Raw genomic sequence first — 24,182 nt, 5'->3', positions numbered from 1 at the left:
ACAGGATAAGTAATGTATGTGGACAGTGACTGCACCTGCAGAATAGTGAGTGCAGCTCTGGAGTATAATACAGGATGTAACTCAGGATCAGTACAGGATAAGTAATGTATGTACACAGTGACTGCACCAGCAGAATAGTGAGTGCAGCTCTGGAGTATAATACAGGATGTAACTCAGGATCAGTACAGGATAAGTAATGTATGTACACAGTGACTGCACCAGCAGAATAGTGAGTGCAGCTCTGGAGTATAATACAGGATGTAATTCAGTATCAGTACAGGATAAGTAATGTATGGGATTGTGCTTCCCTGATATGATGCTTTGCACACTGCAGTATATAAGATACAGACCTTGTTTAATTTTTATTTTCAGTTCCCCCAGACCAGTGCTTTTTGTTCTTTGATGGGGAGACGCTGGGGAGACACTCGGGTTTCGGGGTGAGGCGGCTGTTGAGCAGCTCAAGGAAGTCCCACCTGTTGGGAGTGTATAGTGAATAGTTGTAAACACGGTCCCCCCTGAGCCATCCCCATTAAGTATGGTGCACTCACCTCCAGAGCTGGGTCTCCTGGCACGGTCAGGAATCAGATGGTCCCAGGTTTCTGGGCTATAGAGCGGGATTTTTGGAAGATGGGAAATGTTGGGTTTTACAAGAGGGACGTCTCTCTGTTGAGCAGGACTGCAGGCAGCGGGAAACTCTTCTGTGATAGGACACAGCACAGGTAATTCCTCGTGCACAATGTAGTCAGAAACTATATATTTTACAGGTTAGCCGTGCAGCATATGCATGGTGACTTTTTGTCCATCACCATTTCTGACATCAGAAAACTTTGCACATCGAGAATTTTTATAAATGTCCCCCAATAATTCTGCACCCCGCTGCACTTACCTTGTTTTATCTGCAGCCTGTCAGTGCCAGTGCCCGGGTCACTCTTGATACAAAAGGATGATGCAGGCGAATGACTGAGAGGCGTGCTGTATCTGGATGGCGGACTCACAGCGACCTCTGCTGGAATACAAGGAACATTTCAGTCATTCGGCGCACAACCGTCATACCGGTTTGTAGGAATCAAATTAATAAAAAAAAAAAAAATCTGCCTCCTTGAGGAGCAAGGGGCTGGCTCTGCCGCTCAAGAGGCTACTCCCCACCCTCTTGATCTTCTACCTGCGCCATTGTTCTGAGCAGTGGAGCGAGCGCAGATGCTCTTCTGCTGAAAACTCATCAGCGCAGATGCAGACTGTGCGTGCACTGCTCATGTCAGGGTACACCCGGAAGTGTAGTGGCGCATGCACAGTCAGCACTGCTCAGGAAGCAGCAGCAGAGCCTCTGTCCGTGCACCTCTCATGTCAGGGTACACCTGGAAGTGTAGTGGCGCATGTACAGTCAGCACTGCTCAGATAGCAGCAGCAGAGCCTCTGTCCGTGCACCTCTCATGTCAGGGTACACCTGGAAGTGTAGTGGCGCATGTACAGTCAGCACTGCTCAGATAGCAGCAGCAGAGCCTCTGTCCGTGCACCTCTCATGTCAGGGTACACTCGGAAGTGTAGTGGCGCATGCACAGTCAGCACTGCTCAGATAGCAGCAGCAGCAGAGCCTCTGTCCGTGCACCTCTCATGTCAGGGTACACCTGGAAGTGTAGTGGCGCATGTACAGTCAGCACTGCTCAGATAGCAGCAGCAGAGCCTCTGTCCGTGCACCACTCACGTCAGGGTACACCCGGAAGTGTAGTGGCGCATGCACAGTCAGCACTGCTCAGCTAGCAGCAGCAGACCTCTGTGCGTGCACCTCTCATGTCAGGGTACACCCGGAAGTGTAGTGGCGCATGCACAGTCAGCACTGCTTAGCTAGCAGCAGCAGACCTCTGTGCGTGCACCGCTCAGGTCAGGGTACACCCAGAAGTGTAGTGGCGCATGCACAGTCAGCACTGCTCAGGCAGCAGCAGAGCCTCTGTCCGTGCACCTCTCATGTCAGGGTACACCCGGAAGTGTAGTGGCGCATGCACAGTCAGCACTGCTCAGCTAGCAGCAGCAGACCTCTGTGCGTGCACCGCTACTTGGACCAACGGCACAGCTGCAAGATGTCTGGCCCGGTGAATCAAAAGGAGGAGGGGGGTCTCTTGAGCAGCAGAGCCAACCCCTCACTTCTCAAGGAGGCTGCTTTTTGAATGAGTTTAGTGTTGATTCACACGTCTCTAGTGAGGACCTATGTCCTCCACTGTCATCACACTTACTTTTTTCTGCTTTGGTCACGATTTTGCTGTTGTTCTGCTCCGTACTCCTGTGCACCCTCGGACAGGTGGCAATTTCCATGGTCTCACTCACAGGAACACAGGCAGAAGCCGGAGAACTGGCCGGTGAAGGTTCCTCTATTTTGACTGAATAAATAAGACGTACAGATAAACTTCTGAGCGCTAAGGTGCAGGTCACAGCCCGTTCTTCAACATCCATACTAGGCACTGTTCACATTTCGTGTTCCCCTCTGTAGGAGGTATACGGTGGAAGCATTCCGTGATGAATACCTCCAACTGTGCCTCTGTAAGGCATATTATACTGCCCGAAGGCTCCAACTGGGGCTCTCCAGATCCATTCGGTGTACACTGAGGGTGCTCTCCTGGCATAATGAGAAGTCTGCAGAACAATCACGACCAAGTCCAACTCACCTTCCAGGATCTGCCTGCCGTTCCCATGATCCTCTACGCTGCGGGCGGGAGAGCTTCCATCTGTCACTGAGCTGCCCAAAAGGAATCCTGGGATCTCGTTCACTAGTCGCATCAAGGCACCCAGGTGACTACTACTCTCAGCAGACTCTGAAGAACGGAAGGGTAAATTTAAGGGAGAGTCAGAGGCCGGACATAACATATACAGCATGCTAGATAGTATCTGCAGTAGGGAAGAAGCAGACCGTCTCACCTCGCCCAGTGCAGGGTGAAGTATCGCTTTCCTCAGCCGACAGGCGGACTCCATCCATATCCCGGTCTAGGCACCACCGGTCCTCCTCTGAAATCAGAAAGCAGCTCAGACCGGCAATCACAAAAATAAAAGGGTTTCCTGGTTTTAGGCACATGTTTCTAGTCACTGATAGCAAGCGGAGATCTTGTAAATTAAGGTTCATTCTTTTGTGCTCAAACCATTAGAACACTCACCCTGGTGATGGCTCCTCCTTGTGGATCCTTGATCAACCCAGAGATTATCCTCCTCCTCCTCAATCCGTATCACCAGGTCCGGCTTCTCCTGCAGGAGCCCTGGGGCCAGAAATAATACTGTAAAGTCACGTCTGCCCCTACAGGAACACGGGTCTGAACGGGGCCAGATCTTGTAGCACACAGACTTACCCAGAGAGCTCAGAGACTGGTAATTGTCAGCCATGACCTCCCTGTAGAGACCCTTCTCGTCGTCCCCAAGCAATTCCCATTCCTCCTTAGAGAAATACACAGCGACGTCTTCAAATGTCACCTGAGGGGCAAAAAGAGAGGAAAGACCTTAGAGGCCCTGCTGCGTTACCCCATCGCTCCTGCACACTGGTAATAACATGTGTAAAGGGAAAGCGTTATTTGAGCCGTTACCCAACACTATGCACAATCACGGGGAATCGCTTAAAGAACAATTTCCCATTTTGCCCAATGGGGCTTTGATGGTTCCCAGTAACAGACTGGGACACCCCCCGCACTGCTGTGAGTCAATGTATTATGTTTGAGCAAGTCCTATCTGCAGGGACTGATCTGAACATACTAGGAAGATCTGCCATACCTTATCAACAAGGCTGGTGTCCTGAGGCAGAGGATGGTCCGGGCTTCTCTCTTCTTCCTGTGCAGGAGTAAAAGGTCATTAAGGGGTTAATCACTGCTTCTGCCCCTGAACACACAGGTTTGTTCATTATCTCAGGAAGTGCTTCACCTGACGCAATGTACGGATGTTCAGCACAGGCGGGCAGCTGTGGCTCTTCGGGGGTCTTACAGCAGTACTCTGCAGGCCCTGGGGGTTTTTGTTAGCTGTCTGTGATGTCTGCTGCGGGAGGTCATCACAGGTCTGGAAAGAGGAGAACATCCATGAGGGCTCAAACATGAGGCACGAACAATTACAGATTAAATCGGAGGTCAACCAATCTCGGTAATGTAGCGCCTGCCCCCATTTCCTGGCCTTGCACGGCAGTCAGACTCCATCTATGTAAATAAGAGGTACCAAGTCCCAAGCAGGAACATTAGGAAAGCACCAGGACGACCGCCATCACTAAACACAACCTGCACGGGGCGACCTCCATCACTGTACCCAACCTGTTCGGGGCGACCACATTACTAAACCCAACCTATTCGGGGCGACCACATTACTAAACCCAACCTATTCGGGGCGACCGCCATCACTAAACCCAACCTGCTCAGGGAGACTGCTATGACTAAACCCAACCTGCTCAGGACAACCGAAATCACTAAACCCAACCTGCTCGGGACAACCGCAATCACTAAACACAACCTGCTCGGGACAACCGCAATCACCAAACACAACCTGCTCGGGGCGACCTCCATCACTAAACACAACCTGCACGGGGCGACCGCCATCACTGTACCCAACCTGTTCGGGGCGACCACATTACTAAACCCAACCTATTCGGGGCGACCACATTACTAAACCCAACCTATTCGGGGCGACCGCCATCACTAAACCCAACCTGCTCAGGGAGACTGCTATGACTAAACCCAACCTGCTCAGGACAACCGCAATCACTAAACACAACCTGCTCGGGACAACCGCAATCACTAAACACAACCTGCTCGGGGCGACCTCCATCACTATACCCAACCTGCTCGGGGCAACCTCCATCACTATACCCAACCTGCTCGGGGAGCCTGCTATGACTAAACACAACCTGCTCGGGACAACCGCAATCACTAAACACAACCTGCTCGGGGCGACCGCCATCACTAAACACAACCTGCTCCGCGGGACCGGGGGAGAAGAGGAAGAGGGGCAGGGATTAGTCAATGTTTTATTTTCTGGTCTGGAGAATAAATCAATTTTGGAATCTGGTCTCATTCATTTCAGGAGTCTGGAGTCTCATTGTTTTAAGGGGTCTGATTCTTTTTAGGCTACTTTCACATCTCCGCTTGCCTTTCCACTATTCATATCCGTCATAGGATCTCAACACCATTCATTGTCAATGGTGAAAAAACAGAACTGAACGGAGTGCACCAGAATGCATTCCGTTCCTTTTCATCCCCATACCGGACACAAAACCGCTGCAAGTCAATGGTGCCTGATCCGTTTTCTCAAACGCAAAAGAAAACGGATCCGGCACACATTGACTTCCAATGGATCTTTCCTGTTCCTTTTAGAGATAATACAACCGGATCTATTCAGAACGGATGCAGCCCGTTGTGTTATCATAACGGAAGCGTTTTTGCTAATCCCTGCCGGATGCAGCAAAAACGCTAATGTGAAAGTAGCCTTAAAGGACCGGGGTTTCATTAATTTGGGGGATCTGGTTCATCTTGGCGGTCTAGTCTGATATGGAGCCTGGATTACATTTGCAGCCTGGTCTCTGCCACAGAGCTTATGTCTAGTGGCGGCTTTATAGCAGAGACCTTTACACACCATGTGGAGGAGGCGGCACATACAGGGCAAAGTAGGACCCACCTGTGTTTCCCGGTGCTGCAGAGATGTGACGACAGGAGATGGTAAATTACTTGAAGTGCTCTGAGCAGGGGCTTCCTTACTCACAGGCGCACTCTCCTGCTCCACAAAATTGAGTACAATCTAAAAAGGGAACATTTATAGCATTTTTATCCGAAGATTAAATATCACAAAATATCACCAGAGGGACAAGATCATCTGCACTCACCTGCTTGACCCGGCGCTGAGCTGAGATACACCGGGAGGAAAACACAGGAGCTGGGATACATGAAGGAGGCGGCACATTATACTGCTCCAGCAGATCTCCGACATACTGACCACATAGAGGAGAAAGTACAGGTGAATACACACAGGACAATCAGAAAGATCATACCCTGATAAATGTACCGCACACCGAGGACACACCGCCAATGTCATAGGTATAGTCTTACATGTAGGAGCAGTATTATAGTAGTTATATTCTTGTACATAGGAGGCAGTATTATAGTAGTTATATTCTTGTACATAGGAGCAGTATTATAGTAGTTATATTCTTGTATATAGGAGCAGTATTATAGTAGTTATATTCTTGTACATAGGAGCAGTATTATAGTAGTTATATTCTTGTACATAGGAGCAGTATTATAGTAGTTATATTCTTGTACATAGGAGCAGTATTATAGTAGTTATATTCTTGTACATAGGAGGCAGTATTATAGTAGTTATATTCTTGTACATAGGAGGCAGTATTATAGCAGTTATATTCTTGTACATAGGAGCAGTATTATAGCAGTTATATTCTTGTACATAGGAGGCGGTATTATAGCAGTTATATTCTTGTACATAGGAGCAGTATTATAGTAGTGATATTCTTGTACATAGGAGCAGTATTATAGTAGTTATATTCTTGTACATAGGAGCAGTATTATAGTAGTTATATTCTTATACATAGGAGCAGTGTTATAGTAGTTATATTCTTGTACATAGGGGGCAGTATTATAGTAGTTATATTCTTGTACATAGGAGGCAGTATTATAGTAGTTATATTCTTGTACATAGGAGGCAGTATTATAGTAGTTATATTCTTGTACATAGGAGGCAGTATTATAGTAGTTATATTCTTGTACATAGGAGGCAGTATTATAGTAGTTATATTCTTGTACATAGGAGGCAGTATTATAGTAGTTATATTCTTGTACATAGGAGGCAGTATTATAGTAGTTATATTCTTGTACATAGGAGGCAGTATTATAGTAGTTATATTCTTGTACATAGGAGGCAGTATTATAGTAGTTATATTCTTGTACATAGGAGGCAGTATTATAGTAGTTATATTCTTGCACATAGGAGCAGTATTATAGTAGTTATATTCTTGCACATAGGAGGCAGTATTATAGTAGTTATATTCTTGTACAAAGGAGGCAGTATTATAGTAGTTATATTATTGTACATAGGAGCAGTATTATAGTAGTTATATTCTTGTACATAGGAGCAGTATTATAGTAGTTATATTCTTGTACATAGGAGCAGTATTATAGTACTTATATTCTTGTACATCGGAGGCAGTATTATCGTAGTTATATTCTTGTACATAGGAGCAGTATTATAGCAGTTATATTCTTGTACATAGGAGCAGTATTATAGTAGTTATATTCTTATACATAGGAGCAGTATTATAGTAGTTATATTCTTGTACATAGGAGCAGTATTATAGTAGTTATATTCTTGTACATCGGAGGCAGTATTATAGCAGTTATATTCTTGTACATAGGAGGCAGTATTATAGTAGTAATATTCTTGTACATAGGAGCAGTATTATAGTAGTTATATTCTTGTACATAGGAGCAGTATTATAGTAGTTATATTCTTGTACATAGGAGCTGTATTATAGTAGTTATATTCTTGTGTATAGGAGCAGTATTATAGTAGTTATATTCTTGTACATAGGAGCAGTATTATAGTAGTTGTAGTTATATTCTTGTACATAGGGGGCAGTATTATAGTAGTTATATTTTTACATAGGAGGCAGTATTCCACTAGCTATATTAACTAACACAAGCAGGCATGATCGGCCGGTGCTGTGTAAATGGCTGGGGTTAACATAATATTGTCAGCCATATTATACACGGATTATTCCCCTACCTGATTTATAGATGGATCCAAGCAGAAGTGTCCGGCGTTCTGCTGGTTCTGAGGACACACAGGAGGCTGTGAAGGGTTTTCAGGTTCACATTTCCTAACATTTCTTGGTGTTTGGTCATGGGCAAGCTGCTAATGAAGAGACTTGGAATTATTTTCAGATGATGAGCCCTATCCTGGCCCTAGCCCTGCGGACACAGCTGAGGGTTTATTACAAATCCTGGAATCCAACACAGGAGACATGTCTGTGCTCACATTTTATTTAGCTTACAGATATTTGAAACATGGAAGTAAATCGTCAGCTCTGTGCTCAGGAGTATGTCAGGTCATGTCAACCAATGGATGTGGTTACATTCAAAGTCAGCAAGCAGAGATCTTCAATAAGATGAAGATTGGCTCTGCCTTCTTAAAGGAGTTGTTTCATCACAAACGATGGGGGCATATCACTAGGACATGCCCCCATTTGGGACCCGCACCTATATATACAACAGAGCCCCGGAAGTGGTGGAGAGCGCACTGTGCAGCCCTCCTCCATCCATTTTCTATGGGGTCGCCAAAAATAGCCGAGCACTGGCTCGACTATTTCCGTCGGGACCGTAGAAGTGAATGGGAGCGGTGGCCAGTCATGCGCGGTGCTCTGCCATTCACTTCTATGGGGAGAGCGCTTGGTGGTGGGCGGACCGGAGTCCTCCAGCCGCCACCTTGCGGGGCTCTGTTCCCGCACGTATAAGACAATGGGGGCATATCCTAGCGAAATGACCCCATTGTCTGAGATGAGACAACCACTTTAAAGGGCTCATCCACATTTGACACCAAAACCTTAGAAAAGACCAGCATTTCAGTGCGCAACTTCAATAAGTATCAATAACAAACGCTCAAAATGCTAAGTGACGCGTTTCAGACCCACCATAGACACAGTCTAAAATGCGTTATCAAGGTTTGGGGCTGTTTTAAAAGATGATAATAAATGGTACCTGATCCCGTGTGTCCTCAATGGAGGTGGGCGCCCCACATCTATGTTCTGGTTCCATATCCAAGCTTTTGGGGGCTTCTGGGAGTTTGTCAGCGGCAAGGGGCAGACAATGAAGGTCAGCCTCCCTCCTGGCCTCGTCATTCTGGGACCGTTGGTCTGGTTTACTTAATACGGACGCTGATAAAGCTGTGGATGAACAGATCTTCTCGCCAGGACTGCTGCTGACCTCGCTGGTCTTGGGGGATCTCTCCTCTTGTACCTCGCAGTTTTGCTGTGGTCCGCTGACCTCCGTACATGTACTGGTCTGTGTGCTCGTGTGGACGACCTCCTGATGTGACGGATGGTGGACAGGGACCTCTGAGTTCACCTGGGCATTGGTCTCGGACTTTCCATCTCTCGCCTCAGTCTGGGTGCTAGAACTCACTGTGGGGGGAGACGCCACAGATGACGTTGTGGTGGCCGATTCGCGAGGGTGATCCAAGAAGATGACAACAACCTGAGAAAGAAGAGAGGACACAGAAAGTGAATCTGAAGATCTGCCACGGATGCTCGACACGTCCCATCCTCTCGAGGTCCGCTTACCTGCTTGACCACTCTCTGCAGGCAGTGGCATCCTCCCTGACACTGGGGGGCGCTCTCCGTGGACACATTATCCAGCGTAAGACTCTTTCCTTCCTCCCGAAAGTTTAGAACAATCTATGAAAAAATAAAATGTTACAAGTCAAAAAAAACTTTAGGAAATGGGGCACCAATTTCCAGACACCCAAAATTTTGCAGAAAATTTTCTCAGAAGAGTAGGGGGCTGTTATAGTCATAAAGGGGGGAGAACCCAATAATAACCCCCACGGTTAAAAAATGTCTACCAAGCTCCAATAAGTGTAAAAGTCAAGGGTTCAGATGTAATGGAAATCTGGTGGGGACCCTGCACCTTCCACTATGTAGGTCTCAATCAATGACCTCCCACAAGATCAGTGCACTGTACTCCTAAAATCCTCTGTGCTGCATGGGCCTGTTTCTTCAACATTCCCGTCCCCCGCCCCATTATAAAAAGAAAGTGTCCCCCCCATTGTGCTAGCCCCCAACTAGGGGTGGGCGATATAGGCGATATGCGATATAAATTTGTGCCACGATATGGATTTTTAGCATATCGCCTATATCGCGGGATCGCGATCTCTGCGCGCACCATGTTCTCCTGAGCTGGCACAGAGAAGGAGGGAGTCCCTCCCTCCCTCCCTCCCAACTGTGCGCGGATGGCACTGTTTAGGGGAGGGGGGGGGGGGAATCTGTGAATGGCACTGTTTAGGGGAGGGGGGGATCTGTGGATGGCACCGTTTAGGGGAGGGGGGGGGTCTGTGGATGGCACAGTTTAGGGGAGGGGGGGGGATCTGTGGGTGGCACAGTTTAGGGGAGGGGGGGGGGATCTGTGGATGGCATCGTTTAGGGGAGGGGGGGGGAATCTGTGGATGGCACCGTTTAGGGGAGGGGGGGGATCTGTGGATGGCATTGTTTAGGGGAGGGGGGGGGATCTGTGGATGGCACCGTTTAGGGGAGGGGGGGGGATCTGTGGATGGCACCGTTTAGGGGAGGGGGGGGGATCTGTGGATGGCACCGTTTAGGGGAGGGGGGGGATCTGTGGATGGCACCGTTTAGGGGAGGGGGGGGATCTGTGGATGGCACCGTTTAGGGGAGGGGGGGGATCTGTGGATGGCATTGTTTAGGGGAGGGGGGGATCTGTGGATGGCACCGTTTAGGGGAGGGGGGGGGGATCTGTGGATGGCACCGTTTAGGGGAGGGGGGGGATCTGTGGATGGCACCGTTTAGGGGAGGGGGTGGATCTGTGGATGGCACCGTTTAGGGGAGGGGGGGGGGGATCTGTGGATGGCACCGTTTAGGGGAGGGATCTGTGGATGGCACCGTTTAGGGGAGGGGGGGGGGATCTGTGGATGGCACCGTTTAGGGGAGGGGGGGGGGGATCTGTGGATGGCACCGTTTAGGGGAGGGGGGGGATCTGTGGATGTTACTGTTTAGGGGAGGGGGATCTGTGGATGGCTGTGTGCACAAAGCACAGGGCAGCAGGGAGAGTGTAAAGTCCTATTCACCCTGATAGATCTCTATTAGGGTGAATATGACAAGGGTTCTACGTTCTAGCTCTTAAGGAGGCTAATAGTTATTAAATAAAAAGTAAAAAAAAAAAAAGTTTAAACACCCCCCCAGATATAGAAAACAATATATCGCAATATAGATTTTAGGCCATATCGCCCACCCTTACCCCCAACATTGCTACAAGTGCCATCATAGAGCCCTCTCAATATACCAGCAGAGTGCTCCCAATATTTGCGACACATCATAAGTGCACATCACTATTTAAGCCTGCATAGGACCCAGTTATTTGTGTTAACAGAGTGCCACCATTATTTTTGCCTGCAGAGTGCACATCATTAACCCCTTGGCACCACAGTTTCATTTACATTGCTGGATACCTGCTGTAAAAGGACCAGAGCCATAAACGTACGGCAGAGTGATGACGGGCACAGAAGTGTCCGCAGTTAGGACTTCATCTTGGCCCACCATGGCTGGTATCAGACAAAGCTGAGAACAGTTGTTTAACTCTTTATATACTGTCCTGAAGAGTGACTGCACCGAAGTTACAGGTAACCTCCAACAGATAAAAGACTGTGCCCCCTGATTTACAAGGCAGGGTACTGGCGTATCTGACACATCGTCTCTTGCAGCTCACCTGACTGACACCGGGCTGGGAGCTGACAACCGTGGCTCCTGTGGTGCAATGTGACACCTGGGGTCTGGACTCCGACAATCGGATGTTGGACGCTTTTTCACCGTCTGGACCCTGCAGCAGAAAAAAAAAAAAAGGGACTCAGATCTGACCCCAGGGGGAAGGGGAGACATGAGATCATATATGACGCAGCCCTTACCTGTGCAGCCCTAGAGGTCTGGGCACATGTGCAAGAGGAAGGCGCTGAAGGCGGAGCCTGTCCGTGTGGGCTGCGTGCGGCGGGCAACGAAGAGTCAACCTGGAAGCGAAGAGCATAACATTATAGACATGGGCAGCAGAGAACGCGCGGCGGAGGAGGAGGCGGGCAGCAGAGAACGCGCGGCGGAGGAGGAGGCGGGCAGCAGAGAACGCGCGGCGGAGGAGGAGGCGGGCAGCAGAGAACGCGCGGCGGAGGAGGAGGCGGGCAGCAGAGAACGCGCGGCGGAGGAGGAGGCGGGCAGCAGAGAACGCGCGGCGGAGGAGGCGGGCAGCAGAGAACGCGCGGCGGAGGAGGAGGCGGGCAGCAGAGAACGCGCGGCGGAGGAGGAGGCGGGCAGCAGAGAACGCGCGGCGGAGGAGGAGGCGGGCAGCAGAGAACGCGCGGCGGAGGAGGAGGCGGGCAGCAGAGAACGCGCGGCGGAGGAGGAGGCGGGCAGCAGAGAACGCGCGGCGGAGGAGGCTATCCCCACAACGTCCTCCCTAAGAACCTCAGAAGGATATGTTCGGGATGAGAGCAGATGAAATGGGGAACCAGCCACCGTCTATAAGTGACTGAAAGATGGCCGGCTGGTGGTTGCTATGGAAACTATGGGGAGCTGGTTTGGCAGGAGCAATCAGCGAGGAAAGGTAGAATGAAATCCTCCATGATTTATGATGTGAGGAGTGGACCGCCGCTCAGCACAGGCCAAGGAATCCACCAGGAATACAACCCCAATCATCCACATCATGGCACAGAAGGATCGGCTAAGATACAAATAATAGCAAAAATAAAATGACAACTGGATAAATAGCAATTCCCTAAAATATCCTTGAGGGGACACAAACTCATCGCCATTGCCCTCCGCACAAGGCAGGCACCAAATAATGCATCAAGTGTCATGTCCGCCCCCTATGAGGATCAAGACAGATTCCGGTGACATCGAAAGCTGAGGGAATCCAGAGGAAAATAAAGCAGTCCGAGAGCTGCACGTATACAAGCAAACAATGCGAGTTTGTGAGCGTTCGCGTGTGTGATTTCAAGTGTGTGACTTTAGATTATGTGACTTCAGATTCAGGGCCTTTAGGAGGCGACTACAGATTCTGATCACTGCACTATATTGTATTTGTTCCCCATTAGTCTGTGTCCATTACTGACAGCGCGTCCAGTGCACGTCTTGTCTGATGTCTGCAGTCCTGGAACAGCCGTTTGCATATCTTTGTTCAAAATGTGAGCATATTACCCGTTTGGAATCGCACATCGAGTATCTAACCGGGCGAGTTTCAACACTGAGAGGCATTGGTAATTCGGAACAGAGTTTGCTGCTCACTGAGCAAGCGCTCTATGGGGTAGATGAGGGGGAGGGTGGTAGCGAGGAGGCTGAGGAAAGTGAGGTAGCTAGCTGGATAACAGTTAGAAAGCGGGGTAGAGGGAAGAGTGCAGGGAGGCTAGCCCTGATCTGACACAAGGTTGGCAGACGAGGGGGATGTCAGTCCAGGGACGGCACTGCTGCAGCCGGACACTTCCTCTGCCAGTCGGGGGGATGTCCGCTCCACTAAGCAGGGGACCAGGAGAGCAGGGCAGACGGGTGCTGGTAGTGGGAGACTTCATTATAAGGGGAACAGATAGGACGATCTGTCACAAAGCCCGGGATCGGCAAACGGTGTGTTGTCTTCCTGGCGCTCGAGTTCGACTAGGGTTCTAGCAGGTATTGAATTATCAATACCCAATCGATACTTTTGTACCGGTATCGATTCGATACCGGGATTTGACATTTACCGATACTAGGCTGCGCTACTGCGCATGCTGCTCTCAGCGCGCGCCATGTTCCCTCAGCAGCACAGGGGAGATGGAGTCTCTCCCTCCCCCTGTGCCACTGCCAATAAGAAAAGGGCTGTGGCCATACGCCACCAATGGTAACTCACCCATTTATACAAATATTGGCGCCAAGTGCCGGTGGCAGCATGCAGTAGTTTTAGTCCGGCTGCCTCTGCCGCGCGCTGCCTTGCTGCCCCCACCCCCATTATAGTCAATAGGGACAGAGCGGCAGTCCGGGGGCACACATGAACTAGCGGCAGGACGGAACTGACAGGCTGTTCACCCGCAGGAACAGCCTGCCGGACTCCCCTGCTGCTAATGTCAAACTAGCCTAAAAAAATAAGAGTAAAAAAATTTAAAAAAAACACCAAAATATTCACCCCCTTTCCCAATTTTTCATATCAAATATATAAACAATAAATAAACATATTACATATCGCCACACCCAAAAAAGTGCGAACTATTAAAATATTAAAAAATAACTCCTATGTGGTGAACGCCGCAACAGAAAAATAAATTAAATAAAAACCGGGGTATTCGCCGTTTTTTTTTGTCACCTTGTCAACCCAAAAAATGGGATTGTACTGTTCGATTATGGGCCAGACGTTCCATAAAATGCGCAATGCACACTGCTTTCTTGGTGTTTTATTTTTTTCGGGTGGTATCAAATGGCATAGAGTATGGCAATACTTTTTTATGGTATCGAAATCGAATAAAAATTTTGGTATCGCAACAACCCTATTCGACACATCGCGGATCGGGTTGACAGATTACTGGGACGGGCTGGTGAAGACCCAGCGGTCATGGTCCATATCGGAACCAATGACAAAGTTAGAGGTAGGTGGAGAGTCCTTAAAAATTATTTTAGGGATTTAGGTCACAAGCTTAGGGCGAGGACCTCCTTTTCCGAAATACTGCCTGTACCACGAGCCACACAAGAAAGGCAGCGGGAGATTAGGAGGGGGAACAAGTGGCTCCAGAACTGGTGTAGGAAGGAGGGGTTTGGGTTCCTGGAGAACTGGGCCGACTTCTCTATCGGCTACAGGCTCTATCGTAGGGACAGGCTGCACCTCAATGGGGAAGAGACAGCTGTGTTACATAGAAACATAGAATGTGTCGGCAGATAAGACCCATTTGGCCCATCTAGTCTGCCCAATATACTGAATACTATGGATAGCCCCCCGGCCCTATCTTATATGAAGGATGGCCTTATGCCTATCCCATGCATGCTTAAACTCCTCCACTGTATTTGCAGCTACCACTTCTGCAGGAAGGCTATTCCATGCATCCACTACTCTCTCAGTAAAGTAATACTTCCTGATATTACTATTAAACCTTTGCCCCTCTAATTTAAAACTATGTCCTCTTGTAGCAGTTTTTCTTCTTGTAAATCTTCTCTCCTCTTTTCCCTTGTTGATTCCCTTTATGTATTTAGCAGTCTCTCTCATCTCCCCTCTGTCTCGTCTTTCTTCCAAGCTCTACATGTTAAGGTCCTTTAATCTTTCCTGGTAAGTTTTATCCTGCAATCCATGGACCAGTTTAGTAGCTCTTCTCTGAACTCTCTCTAGAGTATTTATATCCTTCTGGAGATATGGTCTCCAGTACTGAGCACAATACTCCAGATGAGGTCTCACTAGTGCTCTGTAGAGCGGCATGAGCGCCCCCCTCTGTCTACTGGTAATGCCTCTCCCTATACACCCCAGCATTCTGCTAGCATCTCCTGCTGCTCTATGACATTGTCTGCCTACCTTTAAGTCTTCTGAAATAATGACCCCTAAATCCCTTTCCTCAGATACTGAGGTTAGGACTGTATCACTGATTGTATATTCTGCTCTTGGGTTTTTACGTCCCAGGTGCATTATCTTGCACTTATCAACATTACATTTTAGTTGCCAGATTTTTGACCATTCCTCTAGTTTTCCTAAGTCCTTTTCCATTTGGTGAATCCCTCCAGGAACATCAACCCTGTTACAAATCTTTGTGTCATCAGCAAAAAGACACACCTTACCATCGAGGCCTTCTGCAATTTCGCTGATAAAGATATTAAACAATATGGGTCCCAGAACAGATCCCTGAGGTCCCCACTGGTAACAAGACCTTGGTCTGAATATACTCCATTGACTACAACCCTCTGTTGTCTGTCCCTCAGCCACTGCCTAATCCATTCAACAATATGGGAGTCCAAGTCCAAAGACTGCAGTTTATTGATAAGCCTTCTATTTGGGACAGTATCAAAAGCCTTAGTAAAGTCCAGATAAGCGATGTCTACTGCACCTCCGCCATCTATTATTTTAGTCACCCAATCAAAAAAATCAATAAGATTAGTTTGACATGATCTCCCTGAAGTAAACCCATGCTGTTTGTCATCTTTCAATCCATGGGATTTTAGATGTTCCACAATCCTCTCCTTAAGTATGGTTTCCATTAATTTCCCCACTATTGATGTCAGGCTTACTGGCCTATAGTTGCCCGATTCCTCCCTACTACCTTTCTTGTGAATGGGCACAACATTTGCTAATTTCCAATCTTCTGGGACGACTCCTGTTGCCAGTGATTGGTTAAATTAATCTGTTAATGGTTTTGCTAGGTCACCGCTGAGCTCTATTAATAGCCTTGGGTGTATCCCATCAGGCCCCTGTGACTTATTTGTATTAATTTTAGACAGCTGACTTAGAACCTCTTCCTCTGTAAAGACACATGCATCAAAAGATTCATTCGTCTTGTTTCCTAACTGAGGTCCTTTTCCTTCATTTTCCTTTGTAAACACTGAACAGGAGTATTCATTGAGGCAGTCAGCTAGTTCTTTATCTTCTTCCATATACCTTCCTTCTTTTGTTTTTAATTTGGTAATTCCTTATTTTAGTTTCCTTTTTTCATTTATGTATCTGAAGAATGTCTTATCGCCTTTTTTCACTGACTGAGCTAATTTCTCTTCTGCCTGTGCTTTAGAAGCTCTTAAACTCCTTCACTGTATTTGCAGCTACCACTTCTGCAGGAAGGCTATTCCATGCATCCACTACTCTCTACTACTACTTTCTCATTAAAGTAATACTTTATTAGGGGAGAAGATGGCTAGAAGGTTGGAGGAGTGTTTAAACTAGGGACTGGGGGAGGGTAATTACGTTATAGGAGGGGAAGATAGTGCAGATAGAGACCGGGGGCAAGATAGTGAGACTGAGGGAGGAATGGAAGGAGGGACTAGAACAGCTCAGAAGGAAAGGTGTAGGGTAAAAAATAATATACATAAACATCTTAAAAGTATGTATACTAATGCCAGAAGCCTGACTAATAAACCGGGGAGCTGGAATTAGTGATGTGTGAGGAGGACTATGACATAGTGGGAATAACTGAGACATGGCTGGATGATAGCTATGACAGTGGGAATAACTGAGACATGGCTGGATGATAGCTATGACAGTGGGAATAACTGAGACACGGCTGGATGATAGCTATGACAGTGGGAATAACTGAGACATGGCTGGATGATAGCTATGACAGTGGGAATAACAGACATGGCTGGATGATAGCTATGACAGTGGGAATAACAGACATGGCTGGATGATAGCTATGACAGTGGGAATAACTGAGAATTGCCAGGATGATAGCTATGACAGTGGGAATAACTGAGACATGGCTGGATGATAGCTATGACAGTGGGAATAACTGAGACATGGCTGGATGATAGCTATGACAGTGGGAATAACTGAGACACGGCTGGATGATCGCTATGACAGTGGGAATAACTGAGACATGGCTGGATGATAGCTATGACAGTGGGAATAACAGACATGGCTGGATGATAGCTATGACAGTGGGAATAACAGACATGGCTGGATGATAGCTATGACAGTGGGAATAACTGAGAATTGCCAGGATGATAGCTATGACAGTGGGAATAACAGACATGGCTGGATGATAGCTATGACAGTGGGAATAACTGAGACACGGCTGGATGATAGCTATGACAGTGGGAATAACTGAGACATGGCTGGATGATAGCTATGAGTGGGAATAACTGAGACACGGCTGGATGATAGCTATGACAGTGGGAATAACTGAGACACGGCTGGATGATAGCTATGACAGTGGGAATAACTGAGACATGGCTGGATGATAGCTATGACAGTGGGAATAACTGAGACATGGCTGGATGATAGCTATGACAGTGGGAATAACTGAGACATGGCTGGATGATAGCTATGACAGTGGGAATAACTGAGACATGGCTGGATGATAGCTATGACAGTGGGAATAACTGAGACATGGCTGGATGATAGCTATGACAGTGGGAATAACTGAGACATGGCTGGATGATAGCTATGACAGTGGGAATAACTGAGACATGGCTGGATGATAGCTATGACTGGGAGGTTAATGTACAGGGTTACAGTCTGTTTAGAAAAGATCACCAAAACCGGAGAGGGGGAGAGGTCTGCCTTTATGTAAAGTCCTGTCTAAAGCCCACAGTCTGAGAAGATATAAGTGAGGGACTTGAACATGTGGAGTCAGTGTGGGTAGAGATACATGGAGGCAAAAGCTATAATAAATTACTAATAGGAGTTTATTATAAACCACATAATATACCAGAGTCCACAAAAAATCTACTACTAAACAAGAGACGAGGCGGCAAATCATAATGAGGTGGTTATTATGGGGGACTTCAACTACCCAGATATAGACTGGGAAACTGAGACCTGTACATCTCATAAAGGAAACAGGTTCTTGGCAATAACCAAAGACAATTACCTCTCCCAACTGGTTCAGGACCCGACTAGAGGGACGGCCATACTGGACTTAGTATTAACCAATAGACCTGACAGAACAACAGACGTGCAGGTCGGGGGACACCTGGGAAATAGTGACCATAAAGTAATAACCTTCCAATTATCATTCAAGAGAGCGTTTCTACAGGGAGGAACAAAAATACCAAACTACAAAAAAGCTAAATTTAGCCAACTAAGAGAGGACAGTATAATGTATATATACTACAGAGGACAGTATAAATATATACATACAGTACAGACCAAAAGTTTGGACACACCTTCTCATTCAAAGAGTTTTCTTTATTTTCACGACTATGAAAATTGTAGATTCACACTGAAGGCATCAAAACTATGAATTAACACATGTGGAATTATATACATAACAAAAAAGTGTGAAACAACTGAAAATATGTCATATTCTAGGTTCTTCAAAGTAGCCACCTTTTGCTTTGATTACTGCTTTGCACACTCTTTGCATTCTCTTGATGAGCTTCAAGAGGTAGTCACCTGAAATGGTCTTCACTTCACAGGTGCGCCCTGTCAGGTTTAATAAGTGGGATTTCTTGCCTTATAAATGGGGTTGGGACCATCAGTTGGGTTGTGGAGAAGGCAGGTGGATACACAGCTGATAGTCCTACTGAATAGACTGTTAGAATTTGTATTATGGCAAGAAAAAAGCAGCTAAGTAAAGAAAAACGAGTGGCCATCATTACTTTAAGAAATGAAGGTCAGTCAGTCCGAAAAATTGGGAAAACTTTGAAAGTGTCCCCAAGTGCAGTCACAAAAACCATCAAGCGCTACAAAGAAACTGGCTCACATGCGGACCGCCCCAGGAAAGGAAGACCAAGAGTCACCTCTGCTGCGGAGGAGAAGTTCATCCGAGTCACCAGCCTCAGAAATCGCAGGTTAACAGCAGCTCAGATTAGAGACCAGGTCAATGCCACCCAGAGTTCTAGCAGCAGACACATCTCTAGAACAACTGTTAAGAGGAGACTGTGTGAATCAGGCCTTCATGGTAGAATATCTGCTAGGAAACCACTGCTAAGGACAGGCAACAAGCAGAAGAGACTTGTTTGGGCTAAAGAACACAAGGAATGGACATTAGACCAGTGGAAATCTGTGCTTTGGTCTGATGAGTCCAAATTTGAGATCTTTGGTTCCAACCACCGTGTCTTTGTGCGACGCAGAAAAGGTGAACGGATGGACTCTACATACCTGGTTCCCACCGTGAAGCATGGAGGAGGAGGTGTGATGGTGTGGGGGGGCTTTGCTGGTGACACTGTTGGGGATTTATTCAAAATTGAAGGCATACTGAACCAGCATGGCTACCACAGCATCTTGCAGCGGCATGCTATTCCATCCGGTTTGCGTTTAGTTGGACCATCATTTATTTTTCAACAGGACAATGACCCCAAACACCTCCAGGCTGTGTAAGGGCTATTTGACCATGAAGGAGAGTGATGGGGTGCTGCGCCAGATGACCTGGCCTCCACAGTCACCGGATCTGAACCCAATCGAGATGGTTTGTGGTGATCTGGACCGCTGAGTGAAGGCAAAAGGGCCAACAAGTGCTAAGCATCTCTGGGAACTCCTTCAAGACTGTTGGAAGACCATTTCAGGTGACTACCTCTTGAAGCTCATCAAGAGAATGCCAAGAGTGTGCAAAGCAGTAATCAAAGCAAAAGGTGGCTACTGTGAAGAACCCAGAATATGTTCAGTTGTTTCACACTTTTTTGTACTGTATATAATATATATATGCAGTCATGTGAAAAAATTAGGACACCCTTTGAAAGCATGTGGTTTTTTGTAACATTTTTAATAAAAGGTTATTTCATCTCCGTTTCAACAATACAGAGAGATTAAAGTAATCCGACTAAACAAAGAAAACTGAAGAAAAGTCTTTTCAAGATCTTCTGTAAATGTCATTCTACAAAAATGCCTATTCTAACTGAGGAAAAAGATAGGACACCCTTGCCCCTAATAGCGAGTGTTACCTCCTTTGGCTGAAATAACTGCAGTGAGACGGTTCTTGTAGCCATCTACCAGTCTTCGACATCGGTCTGAGGAAATTTTACCCCACTCCTCAATGCAGAACTTTTTCAGCTGTGAGATGTTTGAGGGGTTTCTTGCACGTACAGCCCTTTTCAAGTCACCCCACAGCATCTCAATGGGATTCAAATCTGGACTTTGACTTGGCCATTCCAGGACTCTCCATTTCTTCTTTTTCAGCCAATCTTTGGTTGATTTACTAGTATGTTTTGGGTCATTGTCATGTTGCATGGTCCAGTTCCGCTTCAGCTTTAATTTTCTAACTGATGGTCTCACATGTTCTTCAAGCACCTTCTGATACACAGTAGAATTCATCGTGGATTCTATGATGGTGAGCTGACCAGGTCCTGCTGCAGCAAAGCAGCCCCAAACCATGACACTTCCACCTCCATGCTTCACAGTTGGTATGAGGTTCTTTTCTTGGAATGCTGTGTTTGGTTTACGCCAAACATGTCCTCTGCTGTTGTGTCCAAATTCAATTTTGGACTCATCTGTCCAAAGAACATTATTCCAGAAGTCCTGGTCTTTGTTAACTTTATCTCTGGCAAATGTCAGTCTGGCCTCGATGTTTCTCTTGGAAAGCAAAGGTTTCCTCCTTGCACACCTCCCATGCAAGTTAAACTTGTACAGTCTCTTTCTGATTGTAGAGGCATGTACTTCTACATCAACAGTAGCCAGAGCCTGCTGTAGTTCTCGAGATGACACTTTAGGGTTTTTGGAGACCTCTTTTAGCATCTTGCGGTCTGCTCTTGGGGTGAACTTGCTGGGGCGACCAGTCCTGGGCATGTTGGCAGTTGTTTTGAAAGCCCTCCACTTGTAGACTATCTTCCGGACAGTGGAATGGCTGATTTCAAAATCTTTTGAGATCTTTTTAAATCCCTTCCCAGACTCATAGGCTGCTACAATCTTTTTTCTGAAGTCCTCTGACAGCTCTTTTGCTCTCACCATGGTGCTCACTCTCACTTCAACAGTCAGGAGCACACCAAACTAAATGTCTGAGGTTTAAATAGGGCAAGCCTCATTCAACATGCAGAGTAACGATCTACTAATTATGTGCACCTGGTGTGATATACCTGTGTGAGATCTGAGCCAATTTAAGAGGGAATACATGTGAGGGTGTCCTATCTTTTTCCTCAGTTAGAATAGGCATTTTTGTAGAATGACATTTACAGAAGATCTTGAAAAGACTTTTCTTCAGTTTTCTTTGTTTAGTTGGATTACTTTAATCTCTCTGTATTGTTGAAACGGAGATGAAATAACCTTTTATTAAAAATGTTACAAAAAACCACATGCTTTCAAAGGGTGTCCTAATTTTTTCACATGACTATATATATATATATATATATATATATATATATATAAAATGATGAAAATTCAGGGCAGCACACCTAGTGAAAGGTTCTGGGTGCCAGCGGTGTCGACACCAAGTCCAAAAGTGTCAATAAACAAAGAAATAAGCACACCGCAGCACATCCATCAGGTGAAAAAAATAGTGGGATCCTTTATTCACCCAAGTAGCGACGTTTCGGTCCGCTTACTGGGACCATTTTCAAGCGGAAAATGGTCCCAGTAAGCGGACCGAAACGTCGCTACTTGGGTGAATAAAGGATCCCACTATTTTTTTCACCTGATGGATGTGCTGCGGTGTGCTTATTTCTTTATATATATATATATATATATATATATATATATATATATATATATATATATATATATATATACATACATACACACACACACACTACAGAGGACAGTATACTATATATATATATATATATATATATATATATATATATATATATACACACTACAGATGACTACTGTATATACACTAGAGGACAGTATACTGTATATTAATATATATACTAAAGAAGACAGTATACTGTATATAAATACTACAGAGGACAGTATACTATGTATATATATATATACACACACACAGGTCCTTCTAAAAAAAATTAGCATATTGTTATAAAGTTCATTATTTTCTGTAATGTGCTGATAAACATTAGACTTTCATATGTTTTAGATTCATTACACACAACTGAAGGAGTTCAAGCCTTTTATTGTTTTAATATTGATGATTTTGGCTACAGCTCATGAAAACCCAAATTCCTATCTAAAAAAAATAGCATATCATGAAAAGGTTCTCTAAACGAGCTATTAACCTAATCATCTGAATCAACTAATTAACTCTAAACACCTGCAAAAGATTCCTGAGGCTTTTAAAAACTGCCAGCCTGGTTCATTACTCCAAACAGCAATCATGGGTAAGACTGCCGACCTGACTGCTGTCCAGAAGGCCATCATTGACCCCTCAAGCAAGAGGGTAAGACACAGAAAGACATGTCTGAAGGAATAGGCTGTTCCCAGAGTGCTGTATCAAGTCCCCTCAGTGGGAAGTCTGTGGGAAGGAAAACGTGTGGCAGAAAACGCTGCACAACGAGAAGAGGTGACCGGACCCTGAGGAAGATTGTGGAGAAGGACGGATTCCAGACCTTGGGGGACCTGCGGAAGCAGTGGACTGAGTCTGGAGTAGAAACATCCAGAGCCACCGTGTGCAGGAAATGGGCTACAGGTGCCGCATTCCCCAGAAACAGAGAAGCAGCACTGGACTGTTGCATGTCATTCGGAAATCAAGGTGCCAGAGTCTGGAGGAAGACTGGGGAGAGGGAAATGCCAAAATGCCTGAAGTCCAGTGTCAAGTACCCACAGTCAGTGATGGTCTGGGGGCCATGTCAGCTGCTGGTGTTGGTCCACTGTGTTTTATCAAGGGCAGGGTCAATGCAGCCGCTATCAGGAGATTTTGGAGCACTTCATGCTTCCATCTGCTGAAAAGCTTTATGGAGATGAAGATTTCATTTTTCAGCACGACCTGGCACCTGCTCACAGCGCCAACACCACTGGTAAATGGTTTACTGACCATGGTATTACTGGGCTCAACTGGCTGCCAACTCTCCTGACCTGAACCCCATAGAGAATCTGAGGGATATTGGGAAGAGAAAGTTGAGAGACGCAAGACCCAACACTCTGGATGAGCTTAAGGCCGCTATCGAAGCATCCTGGGCCTCCATAACACCTCAGCAGTGCCACAGGCTGATTGCCTCCATGCCACGCCGCTATCGCAGCATCCTGGGCCTCCATAACAGCTCAGCAGTGCCACAGGCTGATTGCCTCTATGCCACGCCGCATTGAAGCCTCCTGGGCCTCCATAACACCTCAGCAGTGCCACAGGCTGATTGCCTCCATGCCACGCCGCAGTGAAGCATCCTGGGCCTCCATAACACCTCAGCAGTGCCACAGGCTGATTGCCTCCATGCCACGCCGCAGTGAAGCATCCTGGGCCTCCATAACACCTCAGCAGTGCCACAGGCTGATTGCCTCCATGCCACGCCGCAGTGAAGCATCCTGGGCCTCCATAACACCTCAGCAGTGCCACAGGCTGATTGCCTCCATGCCACGCCGCAGTGAAGCATCCTGGGCCTCCATAACACCTCAGCAGTGCCACAGGCTGATTGCCTCTATGCCACGCCGCATTGAAGCCTCCTGGGCCTCCATAACACCTCAGCAGTGCCACAGGCTGATTGCCTCCATGCCACGCCGCAGTGAAGCATCCTGGGCCTCCATAACACCTCAGCAGTGCCACAGGCTGATTGCCTCCATGCCACGCCGCAGTGAAGCAGTCATTTCTGCAAAAGGATTCCGGACCAAGTATTGAGGGCAGAACTGAACATAATTATTTGAAGGTTGACTTTTTTTGTATTAAAAACACTTTTCTTTTATTGGTCGGATGAAATATGCTAATTTTTTTAGATAGGAATTTTGGGTTTTCATGAGCTGTGGCCAAAATCATCAATATTAACCACTTAA

The 24,182-nt window shown here is 46.7% G+C and overlaps 1 protein-coding gene across 8 annotated transcripts in view; it reads right to left on the bottom strand.

The window, feature by feature from the left end:
- The window catches only part of LOC122938321, a 56,970-nt gene that overhangs the window by 16,557 nt on the left and 16,231 nt on the right, over window positions 1-24,182 (bottom strand). For 6 of the 8 annotated variants that reach the window (XM_044293758.1, XM_044293759.1, XM_044293757.1 and 3 more), the window contains exons 3-19: window positions 11,647-11,745; window positions 11,451-11,561; window positions 9,296-9,409; window positions 8,715-9,209; window positions 7,744-7,872; window positions 5,831-5,935; window positions 5,626-5,745; window positions 3,892-4,023; window positions 3,745-3,801; window positions 3,330-3,450; window positions 3,141-3,239; window positions 2,908-2,994; window positions 2,658-2,804; window positions 2,229-2,372; window positions 887-1,006; window positions 549-698; window positions 351-473 (exon numbers count right to left, since the gene is read on the bottom strand). In XM_044293758.1, the coding sequence (XP_044149693.1) occupies window positions 351-473; window positions 549-698; window positions 887-1,006; window positions 2,229-2,372; window positions 2,658-2,804; window positions 2,908-2,994; window positions 3,141-3,239; window positions 3,330-3,450; window positions 3,745-3,801; window positions 3,892-4,023; window positions 5,626-5,745; window positions 5,831-5,935; window positions 7,744-7,872; window positions 8,715-9,209; window positions 9,296-9,409; window positions 11,451-11,561; window positions 11,647-11,745 (2,353 nt within the window). The remainder of the gene's footprint in view (window positions 1-350; window positions 474-548; window positions 699-886; window positions 1,007-2,228; window positions 2,373-2,657; window positions 2,805-2,907; window positions 2,995-3,140; window positions 3,240-3,329; window positions 3,451-3,744; window positions 3,802-3,891; window positions 4,024-5,625; window positions 5,746-5,830; window positions 5,936-7,743; window positions 7,873-8,714; window positions 9,210-9,295; window positions 9,410-11,450; window positions 11,562-11,646; window positions 11,746-24,182) is intronic. The other 2 variants (XM_044293756.1, XM_044293755.1) reach the window with 2 other exon arrangements.

This window comes from Bufo gargarizans, chromosome 5 (genome assembly GCF_014858855.1).
Source record: "Bufo gargarizans isolate SCDJY-AF-19 chromosome 5, ASM1485885v1, whole genome shotgun sequence".
Taxonomy (NCBI): Eukaryota; Metazoa; Chordata; class Amphibia; order Anura; family Bufonidae; genus Bufo; species Bufo gargarizans.
The sequence above is the reverse complement of the archived record's forward strand: the minus strand, read 5'-3'. Positions and strand labels throughout refer to the sequence as shown.